General features: G+C 43.5%; 1 protein-coding gene across 1 annotated transcript in view; it reads left to right on the top strand.

Annotated features, from left to right (window-relative positions):
• Positions 1 to 15,946, top strand: part of atp10a (ATPase phospholipid transporting 10A) — a 42,159-nt gene that overhangs the window by 13,056 nt on the left and 13,157 nt on the right. Inside the window, exons 4-12 of the mRNA XM_079350986.1 lie at positions 881 to 987; positions 1,140 to 1,271; positions 1,415 to 1,545; positions 2,301 to 2,553; positions 2,660 to 2,877; positions 2,976 to 3,170; positions 7,620 to 8,175; positions 14,600 to 14,703; positions 15,095 to 15,221. Of these exons, the coding sequence (XP_079207112.1) occupies positions 881 to 987; positions 1,140 to 1,271; positions 1,415 to 1,545; positions 2,301 to 2,553; positions 2,660 to 2,877; positions 2,976 to 3,170; positions 7,620 to 8,175; positions 14,600 to 14,703; positions 15,095 to 15,221 (1,823 nt within the window). The remainder of the gene's footprint in view (positions 1 to 880; positions 988 to 1,139; positions 1,272 to 1,414; positions 1,546 to 2,300; positions 2,554 to 2,659; positions 2,878 to 2,975; positions 3,171 to 7,619; positions 8,176 to 14,599; positions 14,704 to 15,094; positions 15,222 to 15,946) is intronic.

Genomic DNA, 15,946 nt, shown 5'->3' with positions numbered 1-15,946 from the left:
TTTACACCTTTGATATAATGGCCTATGTCAAGAGTGTGACGTAGGCTGTTTTATTTTACCTCTGTCAAAAGACAAAGTGACTTAGATAAAATAAAACAGCCTAAGTCACAGACGCATGTTAAAAAAGTCATTTCTTTTTCTCATGTTACATAATTGACAAACATTGTTATTAGTATGTCCATATTCATCTGTTTTCATCACCTTGTTGAGTAAAATCATTTAAAAAAAATCATATATTCAACATCTGGCTCAGTTTTTAGTGTTTCCTGAAAAACTTGAAAAAATGACTCGGGCAATTATTTTACCAAGGTGACGAATTATGGAAGTTACTCTGATAGCTGGAGAGTCGCCAGTCTGCTTCTCGAGCTCTGCCAGGGTGCCCTTGAGCCCCACAGAACTCCCATTAACACAGGTTATGTTTGTGCATGTGTGTGTGAGAAGCATGTTTCTACAATAACAGAGTTCAATCTGAATTCCTCCCTCGTGTATCAATAAAGTTTTAATAATATAAATAAAAACGTTCCTGCAGAGAATGATTTCCAATAATAGTTATAATATCACAATCTGCTGCATCCTACTCTTTAATTAAAGGTGTTTTCTTTTAACACTTAGAATTCAAATATGTGTGCAGTGCTTCTTAAAGCTTTACTTTACAGGTTGTTTTTGTGTTTGTTGGGTTTCGTCCTGCAGCCGTCACAGTTTGAAAGCAGAAAACGATCTGCTGGAGCATTTTATTTTATTTTTTTCTAATCATTTAGATGAGGATGGCCCGGGATGTATAACCCCTGAATGCTCTACTACAGATGCATATAAAAAGAATGCACAACGTTTTGACTTTGAACATATGATCACTTTCTTGCATTTTTTTCGAACTCTTCAGAATCCATCGAAGTGGAAGAAGAGATGCACTTTACAAAGAGAACCTGCTGCTGAGAGGCTGCACCATCCGCAACACAGAGGAGGCTCTGGGAATAGTCATATATGCAGGTTAGCCAACGCTAACCATCTCACATGTTCTACACTTACTTTGAGCTGTCCTTCTTATTTGTGGGTTTTTTATTATTATTGTGCTAAAAACCACATCGCTGATCTCTGAGCAGCTGCTGCTAATCTGCTATGTGTGGTTTTTTTTCTCACAGGTCATGAGACCAAAGCCATGCTGAACAACAACGGCCCGCGCTACAAGCGGAGCAAACTGGAGAGACAGATGAATGTAGATGTGTTCTGGTGTGTCATCATCCTGCTGGTCATGTGCCTGTTTGCTGCTGTCGGTGCGTGGTAAAAAAAAAAAAGGAAGATTCAGTTCAAAACCTGTTTGTAAAGAAGTAGAGAAAATCTGTTTTCCCCCCTGTGCTGTTATTTATATCTACTGTCAGTGTTTGTATGTGTTGACCTTGTGCTGTCGCTGTTCCAGGTCACGGGCTGTGGATGTTTCAGTACGGAGATAAGAGGCCTGTGTTTGACGTCCTCAGTCCAGAGGGGACGGACTTATCACCCATCATGTCCGCTATTTATCTCTTCCTCACCATGATCATCGTCTTCCAGGTGCAAAACAGACGCGGAGACTCTTTAAAGAAACGCAGGCGCAGATAAAGACACACACACTTCACTCTGCATCATTAAGTTTGAAATGTTTCATCCCACTGAACACAAGCACCGCTGTACATCAAGTCGTTTCTTTAACCCAGGTTGTGTGACCTCGAGATATTTATCCTAACGTTGAATCTGTGGGAGCAGGGAGGCAGTAATCTCCACAATACAGGATCCAAATCAGGAAAAGTGCCAGCTGACAGCTATTGATTAGTTTAACTGTTTTGTTTTTTTTTCTGCTTCCAATCTCGGATATGTCAGTGGAAATGTCACCCTGTCCTGTGTCAGATGTTGCAGCTAAATCCTCCTGACACCAGGTAGCTTGTGAAATAAATGAGGAGTCAGCCACGAGAGCCGATAGTTTGGATCCACTGTGCACACAGTAAATGTTGAGTTAAGAACGCCAGACGTTGCTGATACACAAACAAACACACGAGTGGCCGCGGCTGCAGCGAGACTGAGCAGGCTGAGCTTCCCTCCTGAAAGCTGTGACTCATTTCTGCAGAACTCCTTCTCCAGGAAATGTCTCACCAGGGATTGTGCTACGTTTTAAACAATAAAACGCATGCCCTGCACACTTGTTTATTATTTCTCGACTCCTATAAACTGTGAAATGAAACAGATGAGCTGTAAAGAAGCTCCTTGTATGCAGCACCTCTGGTTGGTAATTGAACCTCTGTTCTCACACCAACTCTGTCCTCCACCCGCAGGTGCTGATCCCCATATCGCTCTTTGTGTCGATTGAGATCGTAAAGATCTGCCAGGTGTTCTTCATCCATCATGACATGGAGCTGTACGACGAGGAGACGGACTCTCACCTGCAGTGTCGAGCTCTTAATATCACAGAGGATCTCGGCCAGATGCAATACATCTTCTCTGACAAGACTGGCACGCTGACGGAGAACAAGATGGTGTTCCGCCGCTGCACCGTGGCAGGGGTGGAGTACTCCCATGATGCAAATGGTGACACAAGCCGGCACACACACACACACATTCGCAGGCCCTTACAAAAACCCTGATGAGTCATTGGCCTTAAAGTACCTCTTAATGTTGTGTGTTTTTTATCCAGCGAGGAGACTCGCTATGTACCAGGAGATGGACTCGGAGGAGGAGGAGTGTACGTCTCACGGTGGCACCCTGCCCAGACGGGACAGCATGACAAGTCATCAGAGCGCCAAGGTGGTTCTGCGCTCCCAGAGCACAAAGTCCCACCGCAGGACGGGAAGCAGGGCTGAGGCGAAGCGAGCCAGCATCCTGTCCAAGCACACGGCCTTCAGCAGCCCCATGGTCAGTGCGTCTCACCTTTCACATCCTCGTCCTCCTCCTCCTCCTCGCGCTCTGTGCTGCGATTCTTCTCCTCTGATAAAGCGTCCTCTGTCCTGCAGGAGAAAGATATCACCCCCGACCCTCAGCTCTTAGACAAAGTCAACGAATGCAGCAGTCAGATGGACTTCATGCGATTCCACAGCCAGCCGACGTCCCAGCTGCCCTCCGACCTCGCTGACATCATCGATTTCTTCATCGCTCTTACCATTTGCAACACAGTGGTCGTGTCGTCACCAAACCAGCCCCGGCAGAAGGTAAAACTCACCTGAAAGAAATCCATGTACGCCGCCAGCTCCCGTTGAGAAATGCAGAAAGTCTCATTGGCGTTCAGACAGTTTATCTTATATGACACTGTGTGTTTTATGTAGCAGTAAATATTATTTTACTGGTCCTGGTTCAGGTTTGACCCTCTTGCATTTGGGGCAATACCATTACTATGTTCAATTACAACATAAAGGTAACCATCGCACCTGAGTAAGCTTTAGACTTATTCCATCTGCAGTCCGTTATAAAAATAAAACAAACATAAAACAACATAAATCACTCAGCAAGTAACAAATAGCAATTTATGTTGCTCATAAAAATGTCCCTTGCGGACACACACACACACACACACACGCACACGCACACACACACACACACACACACACACACACACACACACACACACACACACACACAGCCCCATGAGGAGATTAAAGAAAAATTAGTGAGATGAAAAATGATAAAGGGTAAATGACTGATGAAATGAGTGAGCGCATTCTTTGAGATTTTGAGTTTTTTTTAGAGAACAGACGTTATTTTTTTAATCATCCTTCAGTATCTTTTGAGGCGTCTCTCTTTGATGTTCTCGCTCCAGTCTCAGTTTTGTATCCTTGTTTTTTTTTTGTTTTGAGGCCGGGGGTGTGGTCATCCTGTTCAGAGCTGATCGATGTGCACCAGCTCGCTGTGTTGCCAGTCAGTGGCACAAACGTGCTTCACAAAGTGACACATTGTTTATGTACTCTGTGTTTCTGTTGTGAGGTTCACTGATCAAAATCATCTCTGTTTTCACTTCTCCCTGTTTTTCCTTTTTTCTTGTTGTTTCATTGTGATTCTTCTCTTTTCATTATGAAGCCCCTGAATGATTTATAACTTTGTGTGAGAACCCCGGCATTCAGGAGTCCTCAAAGTGAGTCACTCTCGCTTCTATTGTGCACCGTCTCAGGAAACGGAATAAGTAAAGGAGAACAGCCAGGAGCTGCGTTTTCCTCTGTGCTGAAACACTGAAGGGTGCGGCTTTCAGCAGCATCAAGGGGCAAATAAAAAAAACAAAAACTGAAGCTTGTGAAGTGTCTCCCAAAAGCGACTCAACATTTTATGATTTATGAGTCAACTCCTACTGTGGGAGCAAAAATGATACTTCTGTTCATGCCTATTTATTTTCTCAGATAAAACGTGTGAAGCATTTCTAATATCTCCTTCATGTTACATGGAGTGATGTGCACAAACCTTACTGATAGTACGAATTTCTGTGAATACGTTCAGTTTGGATACACTTTGTAGAGGTGACTTTGCTGTTAGCAGACTATGATCTATTCAGAGAAGCTATGACCATATGGGAAGAGACACACGATATATGAGGCACCACAAAAGTATAATGTATGGCCTCAGTTGACAGTACAATGTTGAAGTGTTCCTCAAATAGAGGTTTGACATTCGAGTCAAGGAGATGTGTTTCTTCATACCATGTACAGAAGTATCTAAAGTGGGAAGGAATTTGTGACATCTGTTGAACAAGTATATAAGGGCTCTGCAACGACTAATAAAGTGTCTATCTTTCAGCCTGCACAGAGTCTCAGTGTGTCTGTCAGTATAGAACCACGGCCGTGACATGCTGCATCTTTATCCAGTCTGTTGATAGATTCAGCTTTAGGGACAGTTATATTATTCAACCCATCACTTACCATGCAGATTTGTTTTATGACTGTTTTACTGATGAAGTGAACTTTAAAACAAATCTGTCTGGCTTTGATTACAAGACTCTGTTTTTCAGTGAAGCTCTGGTCAAACATCAAAGTCAGTGTTCAGATAAGAATCAGAAAACAAATTCTCAGAGCTAAATGCCTTCAAAAGGCGACTACGGGAAAATTGATCAAGTCAAGGAATCCTTTACAAGTTTGAATTTTTTCTAACTCAAAGTATTTCTGCACATTTTGAAATACTCTCCTGAAAATCTGCCTGCAAGCGAGTAATCGATTCCTCCCAAACAAGACGTTTTTTAACCATTAAAACTTCACTACATACTAATTTAATTTATGAACATGAACAATGCCTGTCTCTGGGGTCTAAAACTTCAGACTCAGTCCTGCTGAATTCTTCTCATTCTTTCGACCATCCAGACTGTCAGTGTCACAGTGACGTCTGCAACTATCTGGTGCAGAAAAGTGTTTTAGTTTCCCCAGCTTATACCCGTCTATGTTCTTCCATCTACTTTCTGCGACGTCCGTGTCCTTTAACGCACCCAGTACAGAAATAAAAGTGAAGAAAACATCTGTTATCAATGAAGTGGATTTTTATCAAATATTCAGTCTGCTGCCGTCTCACGACCGTGGAGCCTCCGGGGACAGGAGACAGTCTTCCCAGGATATCCTGGCCAAGACTTGGGCTCCTCCAGGTCATGAGTCAGAGTCCGAGTGCGACCTTAGACGAGTGAATGAAGACCGAACGCTGTTACCTGTCAACACAAGTTCTTAGAAAAGTGAATTCTTCTTCGAGGAGTTTTTGCAGAGGTGTTCAGCCGGTTCATTCCTGCGTACACTCAAACCTAACCCCGACCCCTAAGGCTTTGTTCACACTGCACCTCCAAATCAGATTTTTAGCTCATCCGGATTTTATGTGGTTTGATTTTCTTGCCCGTCTGAATCACATGAGATTCAATTTTTCCAAATCTGATTCAAACCACTTAAGGAGGTGGTTTCAAATCTGATTAAAAATCTAGTTCCTTCACAACTGACTCAATCTGAACATCTCAGTCGCTTCAATGTGTCTTCTGCGTCACTAGCGACTCAACACCATCGACAATAACAACATTGACGTAGAAGTTAACTTTGGTCCGTGATAGAAAACAGCAAGAATCACAGCAAGCGTAGTAGAACAAGCCCGCCGACAGACTGCTCTGTAAAATTGTTTGCATTAGAAATAATCACACTTCTCTGTCATCCATTCTGCTGTTGTATTTTCTGGTCATAACCTGTTGCCATAGAAACCAATGTGGATCAGACCATGTCGAAATGGACAGGCAGATCGGATCTGGTCACTTGAAATTTGTAACAGTCAGTGACTTAGTCAGTCAGTACTGGGACTGCAAACGTGAGCCAGCTCAAAGTCAGAGATAAATATTCTAAAAGACACATTTCAAATGTAGCAGCAGACTCAACTGGGCTTCAGGTTTACAGCGATTTGTACTTAAGTATGAAGGCAGCTTTAGATGGAAAGAGAATGCTCCCCCATCCAAATCCTGGGGGTCACTTTTGTGTTTCAGGCTTTAAATAGTAAATGAAATATGACAAACGTCATACATATCTTTATATTAAACTGTAAATAAAAATGAGCTGTAGCATTTAGATTTTTTAGTTGTCAGTGTTTAATCCTTTACTCCTCACATTATTTAAAACCAACATTTCATTTTTTTTAAACTTTTATTTCTGTCTTTCAAACATGTATCTCTGTGTTTTTAACTACCGTAAATTCCGTACTATTGAGCGCACCTGGATATAAGCCGCACCGGCTAAAAATAAGTAAATAAATGTATTTGTACATATATAAGCCGCACTTGATTATAAGCCGCAGGTGTCCACGCTATAACAAGAGCTATTTACACAGACGTAGGCTACCGGTAACATCCGCAAATACTGTAGCGTCCGTACGGACGTTAAAGGACGACGAGAGCGTTCAAATAATAACTTTTAATAACCCGATCACTGTCGGCTGTGACCACGCCGTTTACAGCAGAGAGCAACACATAACTTGCCGTAACAATCCAACTCTCTCCCCCAGCGTTCTCTCATACAGCCACTCAACACGTTCTCGCTGGTGCATTCACTGACTCTCCACATAATCGGAATTATGAACACATTATCAACTACTGACTTTACAACATGAACCGTTACAATACGAAGCCTAGCCGACGGTGTCTGTAACACGGCTGATGAAAAAGATGACCGTAATATATTTCACAAGAAAAAGTCCATCCATTCACTGCCTCAGAATGACTTCATTACTCACTTCCTCAGTCTCTGTTGTCGCTGTCAGTGTCATCTTAACGTGCAGCAGCTCTGTTAGCTTCTTTGACAGCCAGGTCGATCGCCTTTAACTTGAAAGCTGCATCATATGTATTTCTCCGTGTGTTTTCCATGATGAGGGTGCGTGCATGAAGCGCAAAATGACTGATATTAAGATCCGACGTGACGAAGTCAAATGTTTTTGCGGCAGAAGCTCATTGTCCCCCATAAAAAATCCATGCATTAGCCGCACCGGAGTAGAAGCCGCAGTGCTCGAAGTGTGAGAAAAAAGTAGCGGCTTATAGTCCGGAATTTACGGTACTTCACTTTGTTCCATTTTTTTTTTTATAGTTGATCTTTTGATGTCACCAGAGAAAGTTTAAATTCATATGCATATTATGATTCTGCAGGTTTTGATAACGCTATGTTTTTGTCCTTCAGGTCAGGGTGAGGTTTGAGCTGAAGTCCCCGGTCAAAACGATCGAGGATTTCATCAAACGCTTCACCCCGAGCCGACTGACCTCCGGCTCCAACAACAGCAGCTCCTCCAGCCTCATCACAAACCGCTCGTCCAACAGGGGCTGCTCCCTGCTGTCGTCTCCGTCTGCAGAGAGCACGCTCACCAAACTGGACGAGGAGAAGCATCGTGGCGGCCTGGAGCACGCCTTCAGCCCCGTCCCGCCCTGCTACGACGGCAAAGGGTGGAACCTGGAGGAAGGTGAGCTGCGCTATGAGGCCGAGTCGCCCGATGAGGCTGCGCTGGTCTACGCCGCCAGAGCCTACAAGTGCTCCCTCGTGGGACGCCTGCCTGACCAGGTGACTGTAGAGCTGCCTCACCTGGGGAAGCTGAGCTTTGAACTGCTGCACACGCTGGGATTCGACTCCACAAGGAAACGCATGTCAGTGGTGGTTCGACATCCTCTGACGGATCAGATCACCGTCTACACCAAAGGAGCCGACTCTGTGATCATGGACCTCATCAAACCCCCCGACACAGGTAGGAAACACTCCATCGAGCCTTCTTCAGTCAGGAGATCGCAATCAAATGATGGGACTGTAACAATTGCTTTTGTTTTACTTTTGACAAAGTAATTTTTGATCTTAGGGCCAATAACACAGCAGACATGTTTGATGGGGAAGTAAACAGAAGACTTCCCACTGTAAAGCGATGTTTGAGCTGCGGGTGAAAAAAGTGTCTTCTACCAACTGGAAAAAAAACCCGATTGACTGAGGGGCGTAAATGTAATATTAAAAAAGTTGTCCTCTAAAGATTAGAAAGATGTCGGGGGGGGGGGGGGGGGGGGGGGGGGGGGGAGAGAAACGCATAGTGATGTAATCACTAGTGGCAGCTCAGCTAGCAGCCTCCTCACAGAACAGTTTGTATCTGCAGGAGAGTATTTGACCTACACTTGAGTTTTAACATGTCACTTAAACACGGTGTATACCTGCAGCTTTTGTTGATGTTGTCATGCCTTTGGACTACACACAGCATTGTTAATATTGTCCCGTCCGACAGGGTTAGTCTCCAGCTGTGAGGTGCAGATGTGAACAGCCAGGTTGGGAGAATCTACGGACAGTCCTCCAGAAATGATTTCAATATTATCTGCAGTGTAAATGTGAAAACGGCTCTGATGTTCTTTAGTCTTCTAAGAGTGTGAGGTACTGATGCTGCCGCTGCAGTAAGTGAGTTAACTTATAAACAAACAGAGCTTAGTTAGAAGCAGCTCGGCTCACGGCCTCTCGTGTGTGTTTTTGAATACTTGCAGATCATTTCTCACTTTGTAAGTGAGGAAGTCATCGTAACTTATAACACAAAAAGGGACGCTACTTGAATGTACTGAATGACTGGTCATTGATTTTTTTCATTTTTATTGGTTTTGATTATCTTTCACTTAAACAAAGTATTCAGCCCTATATTATACGTTTACCTTAGAGCATGATTACAAACTGCATCCTCACGTTTTTGAATTCTGTATTTTTGTTGTTGGACAGTCAGAGCTCTTCTACAGTCCTCCAGTTGTTGTTGTTTTTTTTTCCAGATATCGAGAGCTAAACATTTTCAGGGGAGATAAAATGTTCACATAGGAGTAATTAAAAACATATCAGGGTCAATGTTATTGGGCTTAGATGAGATGCAGGGTGCATGATTGATCACCTCTACAAAATCTGTCTTTACATATTTAACTCGCTGTGTCCTGAGTTGAACCGAAACAACAATAACATAAACATCTATAGATCAGGTTATCAGTCTGTTCCTGTGTTGGGGGAAAGCGTTCTTCTAGTCAGGACATTTTACAAACAGAAATCTAAAGGACTAATAACTCTGCACCCTGCATAAAAATCAACTTTGTGTAATCTGAAGTTTAACTATCGAACTGTTTGCCTTCTTCAGACCTTAAACTGGCAGCTTGATAAATCAGGGTGTTGATCACTATAAACATTTTGTTAGTCTACTTTTTTCTTTATAGTCCCGCCTTGTTCCTCGATTGCTTTGTCAAGTAAGAACTTCATCCCAACACGAGGGTGGATTCAGTGATGAATGGTGCCGCTGCTGTCAGCGGGCTATTTTACCCCGTTAGCGGCGGTGTATCATGTCTGCACCCTTTTCCACCACTGTTGATCAATCAGGGCAGCGAAACCTGCAATCGCTACAACAAATCACAGGATGTAATCTTCAGCTGGCAGCAGGCTCACAGGACATGTCAGGAAATTGATAACATTTTCACTCGGCTATGTTTGATCCCTGATGATGGATTGTTTTTAGTTGAAGCTGTTTTTTTTTCTTATGTGCTGTGTCTGTGGACTAACATGGCGGCCCAGCGAGGACGTGTTTGTGTTTATAGAGCTCTGAATGTTTCACCTCAAAGCGTCACACTTTCCACTCATGTAAATGTAGAAGGTGACTTTTCTTTGGACTCACTTCTTGATTGTTACTTTAAAGAAACATTTCTCTCTGATCTTAAAACTCTGTTCTCTACTACATCAACATGTTCAGGTTAAAGGTGTAGCGGGCGGGTTGTTAGTATTCCAGGCACACACACAGAGAGAGAGAGAGAGAGAGAGAGAGAGAGAGAGAGAGAGAGAGCGCTGCACAAAGAGCTACACTGGCACTTTTCACTAATGCTTTGTACACAGTCACCACACATCTGTCCAGAGGGGGCTGTTTCTGCCGACACAGTGAAGCCTTAACTCCACACAAACACACACACACACACACACACACACACACACACAAAACAGTTTGTTTTTATTATGCAAACATAAAAAAATCATAGCGATATTCTGCAAATTCTCACGACTGCAGATCTTCTTTGTGACAGTTAAGACAGTTTATTGGTTGTTTCATCCCCTGGAGATCCATTTTCTGCCGATCGTCTCGTATTTTCCGCGCAGCTTTAAAATCCAATCAGCATTGTCAATGTGGTAAAACAGTGGGCCTGTGAAAGCAGCTCCTGTGGGAAGCTGTGAGGAAGCTCTCTGACTCACACCTCACCTGCTTTGTTTGGTTTACATCCCCTCCATGGTTGTGTGGTACTGAACTGCAGAAATGATTTAAAGGCAGGGTTGGTCATTTTTGAAAACTAGCATGATTTTGAAAGTAGCATTCCCTGCGTGCTCCCTCTGCACCCACCCCCTCCGTGTTCCCTCTAAAGCCACGCCCCTCACTGACATGCACGAGCGCCGGTGAGCAGAAGTGGATTTTTAGCTCGTGCATGCATGGGGTAGAGAAGGATGCAGGCATTTATAACAGCCAAAGATGACGGATTATTTTTGTTTCTTTTTCAGAGCACATGAGTTATTAATTTCTGTCAGGACCTAAAGTAAATTTCAACCAATATATTAAAAAGTGTATATTGAGGACGTGTACCTACCCGGCCTTTAACAGTAGACACTTTATAACTAACAACCAAATCTGATGTGATTTGATGTCCCTGAAACAGATGTGCAAACTTCAACAGGAGCAACAAATGTGTTTCGTATCTGTTTAAAATGAGGCGTTTCGTTTTTTAGAGTTTGTCCCATACGGACGATTAAAAGCTCCATTTTCACCTTTGTGTTAAAATCACTCTCTTTTGTCCTTGTTAAGAATTTTGAATTAATTTCTCCTCACACTGTGGGCATAATTTATCAGACCAGGCGTCATTGAGTTTACAGGCTCACTTGTTAATCCTGTATAATCCACGTTCACATTTTGTTAAGCGTCTCCTCTGCACTTCCTCCTCAGGAGAAGCATGCTGTCTCTCTCTCTCTGTGTGTGTGTGTGTGTGTGTGTGTGTGTGTGTGTGTGTGTGTGTGTGTGTGTGTGTGTGTGTGTGTGTGTGTGTGTGTGTGTGTGTGTGTGTGTGTGTGTGTGTGTGTGTGTGTGTGTGTGTGTGTGTGTGTGTGTGTGTGTGTGTGTGTGTGTGTGTGTGTGTGTGTGTGTGTGTGTGTGTGTGTGTGTGTGTGTGTGTGTGATTTATGTCACATGCTGTTTAGTGACTCCCTGCTGTTCATTAGAGGCGGATAGTTCATCTCAAACAAGCAGCTCGGCTCCTCAGAAAACTGCTAAACGATTCTCCCACGCTGAACTGAGACTTGATAAACCTCGACTGAGAAAAGTGCTCCTTTGTTGTTCGCTGCGTCTTTCTGCTCTTTTGTAAAGTGAGATAAGTTGATTTACTTGTTCTGAATTGGTAATGTACAAATAGACACTGATTGAAGTTGAGAAGTTCTGAATTGCACGATGACTTATGGATTGAACGTGGCGACCACACCAGTCTCGTGGCTGTGATGACCGTGTGTCACTTTTAATGGCCTCTGTGTTTAAGAGGACAGAGTCAAGTCAGACTGTTTTCACAAACACCATGGACCCCTTTCTTTAACCCCTCCCTGCCTACACCCATGGTGGGCTAAAGTGGAGGGTCTGCTGAGTTATGAGCCGTCCAAAACATCAGAGCACCACACGTGTGTGTGTGTGTGTGTGTGTGTGTGTGTGTGTGTGTGTGTGTGTGTGTGTGTGTGTGTGTGTGTGTGTGTGTGTGTGTGTGTGTGTGTGTGTGTGTGTGTGTGTGTGTGTGTGTGTGTGTGTGTGTGTGTGTGTGTGTGTGTGTGTGTGTGTGTGTGTGTGTGTGTGTGTGTGTGTGTGTGCTTGCTTATGCAACGAAGTGTAACTTGTCCACCTTGATAAAGTAGTTTCAAAGTCAATCTGATAGCGAGCAGAATAGAGTCTCTCCCGTGTCCACAGTTTGTAGCAGCATGCAGTGTGGCAGGATGAAGCTTATTCTTCATGTGCACCATGTTTGCACGATGTTCATGTAAGCTCAGGGCCTCTGTATCTTCTGCAGCACAGACTTCAAACAGAGTGTTAGTGGGGAGGGTCCATGCATCTCTGCTCTGTACATTTTATAGTCAGCAGGGTGTGTCCATACACACACACACACACACACAACATTGTTTTACCATTGGATAAAACCAGCCAATCAGAGTGTTTCTCTGTTCGGGCCTCCTCACGGCACAGACCTCCATAATGGCTCCATTCAGGCGACCGGGGAGTTGGTGAGTGTGGCTCTAATAACCGAGCTCATGGAGGGCCGGAGGCGGCTGCAGACCCTCGGGACTCAAAGTTCAAGTGTCATGACGTAACAGGTTTTCCTCCTGCTGCAGGTTCAATCAGAGATTCAGTCCATCTGTATCAAACTGCTGCTAGTTCAATGACGAGGCAGCAGATGTCTGAGCTCTGATGACTTTCTGGTTTTGGCTTAATCGTTCTTTTCAAATCATCTTATATAGTTTTTTATTCTAACATTAATATGAGGAGGAGTCATAGTTTCATACGACGCCTGACTGATAAATGGGACCGATGATATTCTTGTCCGATCATAAATATTAATGCTGGACAAGATATTTAGTGGACATGAAAAGTTTCAGTAGCTCAGACTATTGGGACTTTAGTTGGGAACTGGAGGGTTGCTGGCTCGAGTCCCGAATGATATAGAAGTTGGTGTAGTTACTGGAGGGGCTCCAGGTCGCTCTGGTGTGCCCGCAGTGTCACATCCCCACTCTGACATCTCTCCACTCATACGTGTCCACACGTCCTGTTTGTGTTACGGGCCTATACAAACCAGAATTTCCATCAGGGATTAATAAAGTATGTCAAAATAACTGAAAACCTTTTAATCAAATGAAAAGAAATGATCTCCATCAGTTTTCAGCACAGCCGTGAGGTTGAAGGGAAGTCTTAAAGATGCCTTTTAAAGCTCCAGATCCAAACAGACATGAACTGCTGAAACAAAGTGCTTCTCTCATTTATTCCTTTGCTTGTGATTTTTTTGACCTGCCCGTCATTGTAAAGCACTTTGTTACTTAGATTTTTCTTAAAGTGCTTTACAGAAAGGTTGTTATTACATGCTTGTTGTAAATGTTAGTAAGCAGCTTTATTCTAAGAAGAGTCAACTGGCTAAAATGTGATTTTACATCAGTCTTCATCAGTGTCTTGTTTGTCGTCTACAGCCTGAAGTAGCTTCTAAAAATCAGCCACTTCAGGTCCCAAGCTCCCCCTGTTTAGTGTTCTGGAAACATCATAAATGTTATTATGTTCACTTCTTCTCACTGAGACACTTTGTTTGTCCTCAAGGTCGAACAAACCTGCTGCTGAATCATTTTCCGTCCTCACAAAACATGAGCAAAGTTACAATGTGCACCTGTGTGTGTGTGTGTGTGTGTGTGTGTGTGTGTGTGTGTGTGTGTGTGTGTGTGTGTGTGTGTGTGTGTGTGTGTGTGTGTGTGTGTGTGTGTGTGTGTGTGTGTGTGTGTGTGTGTGTGTGTGTGTGTGTGTGTGTGTGTGTGTGTGTGTGTGTGTGTGTGTGTGTGTGTGTGTGTGTGTGTGTGTGTGTGTGTGTGTGTGTGTGTGTGTGTGTGTGTGTGTGTGTGTGTGTGTGTGTGTGTGTGTGTGTGTGTGTGTGTGTTAAACTGGGAGCCACACATAACATCGCTCTTTTGTCCTAACGGGGAAGAACTCCTCAGGGAACATTTAACACGCAGGACGCAGGTCCCCGGTTTTATGTGAGGTGGATTTTCCAATTTTCAGTGGAAGGAAAAATAAACATTGTGTAAAGTTCCGCCTGTGTGCGTCTGTGAGGCCGAGTCTGTTCCTGCAGATTTTTGTTACAAGGAAAAAGTCCTGCTGTTTGTGGAAAAACACATTTTGTAAATGTATTCGTCTTCATTTGTGCGTAGCACCTTTAAAAGCTCCTGGGTTCAGATTCTGCGTCATAATCGCAAACAACAGGACGACAAATGACACTTAGTTCTCAATGATAATAGTTAAAGCTCTCTCTCTCTCTCTCTCTTTCTCTCTTTCTCTCTTTCTCTCTTTCTCTCTTTCTCTCTTTCTCTCTCTCTCTCTCTCTCTCTCTCTGTTTTTTCTTTTTTATTTCACACAGGAAACTCCAAAGGGAAACGCCAGAAAAAGATTGTCAGCCGGACTCAGAACTACCTGAACCTCTACGCTGCAGACGGCCTTCGCACACTCTGCATTGCTAAAAAGGTAACAAGGATCCATAAAGCTTCTCAGAAGTGTCCATCAAATGGGGTTTTTTTCTCATATAGAAATCAGACCTGTGTGTGTTTGTGTGTGTGTGGCTCTTTGGCTGGTTGTGTTTGCAGATGATCACGTGGACCGGCCCTTCTAAAGTGCCATTCTCCGTGACTCAGTTGCAATCTGCGCGGTTTTCCCAGGCTGTTAATTTATGCCCACACAAGCCGGGGCTCATTATATCTGTGCTAGTGCAGAGCCTGTCACCAAAGCAGTGTGATAAAACACCTTCTCAAGGTCTCACATTCTCCTGTGGGTCCTCCACTGGCATGCAGGCAAAGAGGAGAGGCTGCCCCCCCCAATCCTTAACAGATGATGGTGTGTATCTGTGTTTGTGTGTCAGATTATGAGCAAGGAGCAGTACGCATGCTGGCTGCAGCGCCACCTGGAGGCAGAGACGGCCATTCAGGGGAGAGAGGAGCTTCTGTTCGAGTCTGCTCTGCGGCTGGAGACCAACCTCCATCTTCTGGGTAACTGATGGATGAATGACTTCTGAAATCCTCCTGAAAGACCGACTTTCTTTGAGAATCAAATGATTTGGGATCATGCTAAAAGCTTAAGAATAACTGATTTCACTTTCCCTATAGTCGTTCAAACAGCAGAGATGGCAAACACATCATTTAGTCTTTTGCACAGTAGATGATGTCTGAAAAAAGTGGAACTGGAGACTCCAGTTATTCTACAAAGATAATTAGATTATGAATTTAAAACATTTTGATGGATGTTCATTATTTGGACTAATGTTGCAGCTTGTTTCCTGTAAAAAGCATTCGAGAGATAATGCTTGGTTTATAACCAGAAAAGTGTTTATCTGTGTTTTCGCTGGATTCAGTTAGTTTAATTAGTTGACTCGCCCTCTGTAAATTCTTTGGCACCTTCTAAAAACTGTGTAAACAATCAGCACCGAGGGAATCCAAACCTTGAATTGAACTAAACTGCCAGACACAAGCTAAGCTAATGATAGCAGAAGCTTGGCTAGCAAAAGCTCCTGAGGACGAGCATCTGTTGAAGAGCTTTAGACTTAATTAAACCTCCTTTTATTTAATGCTTTTTAACCTTAACTTTTAAAGAAAGAACACAACCTTCAGGTGTATGATCAACTACAACTTAAGCACACATGTTAAACTTCATTACGAAAAGCTGATGTTTGACTCTCTAGTTTCTTGTGGGTCCATTAACTTCAAACTAGCATCAT

This window comes from Symphodus melops (genome assembly GCF_947650265.1).
Source record: "Symphodus melops genome assembly, chromosome: 8".
Classification (NCBI taxonomy): domain Eukaryota; kingdom Metazoa; phylum Chordata; class Actinopteri; order Labriformes; family Labridae; genus Symphodus; species Symphodus melops.
Note: the sequence above shows the minus strand (reverse complement) of the source record. Positions and strands in the feature narration are given on the sequence as shown.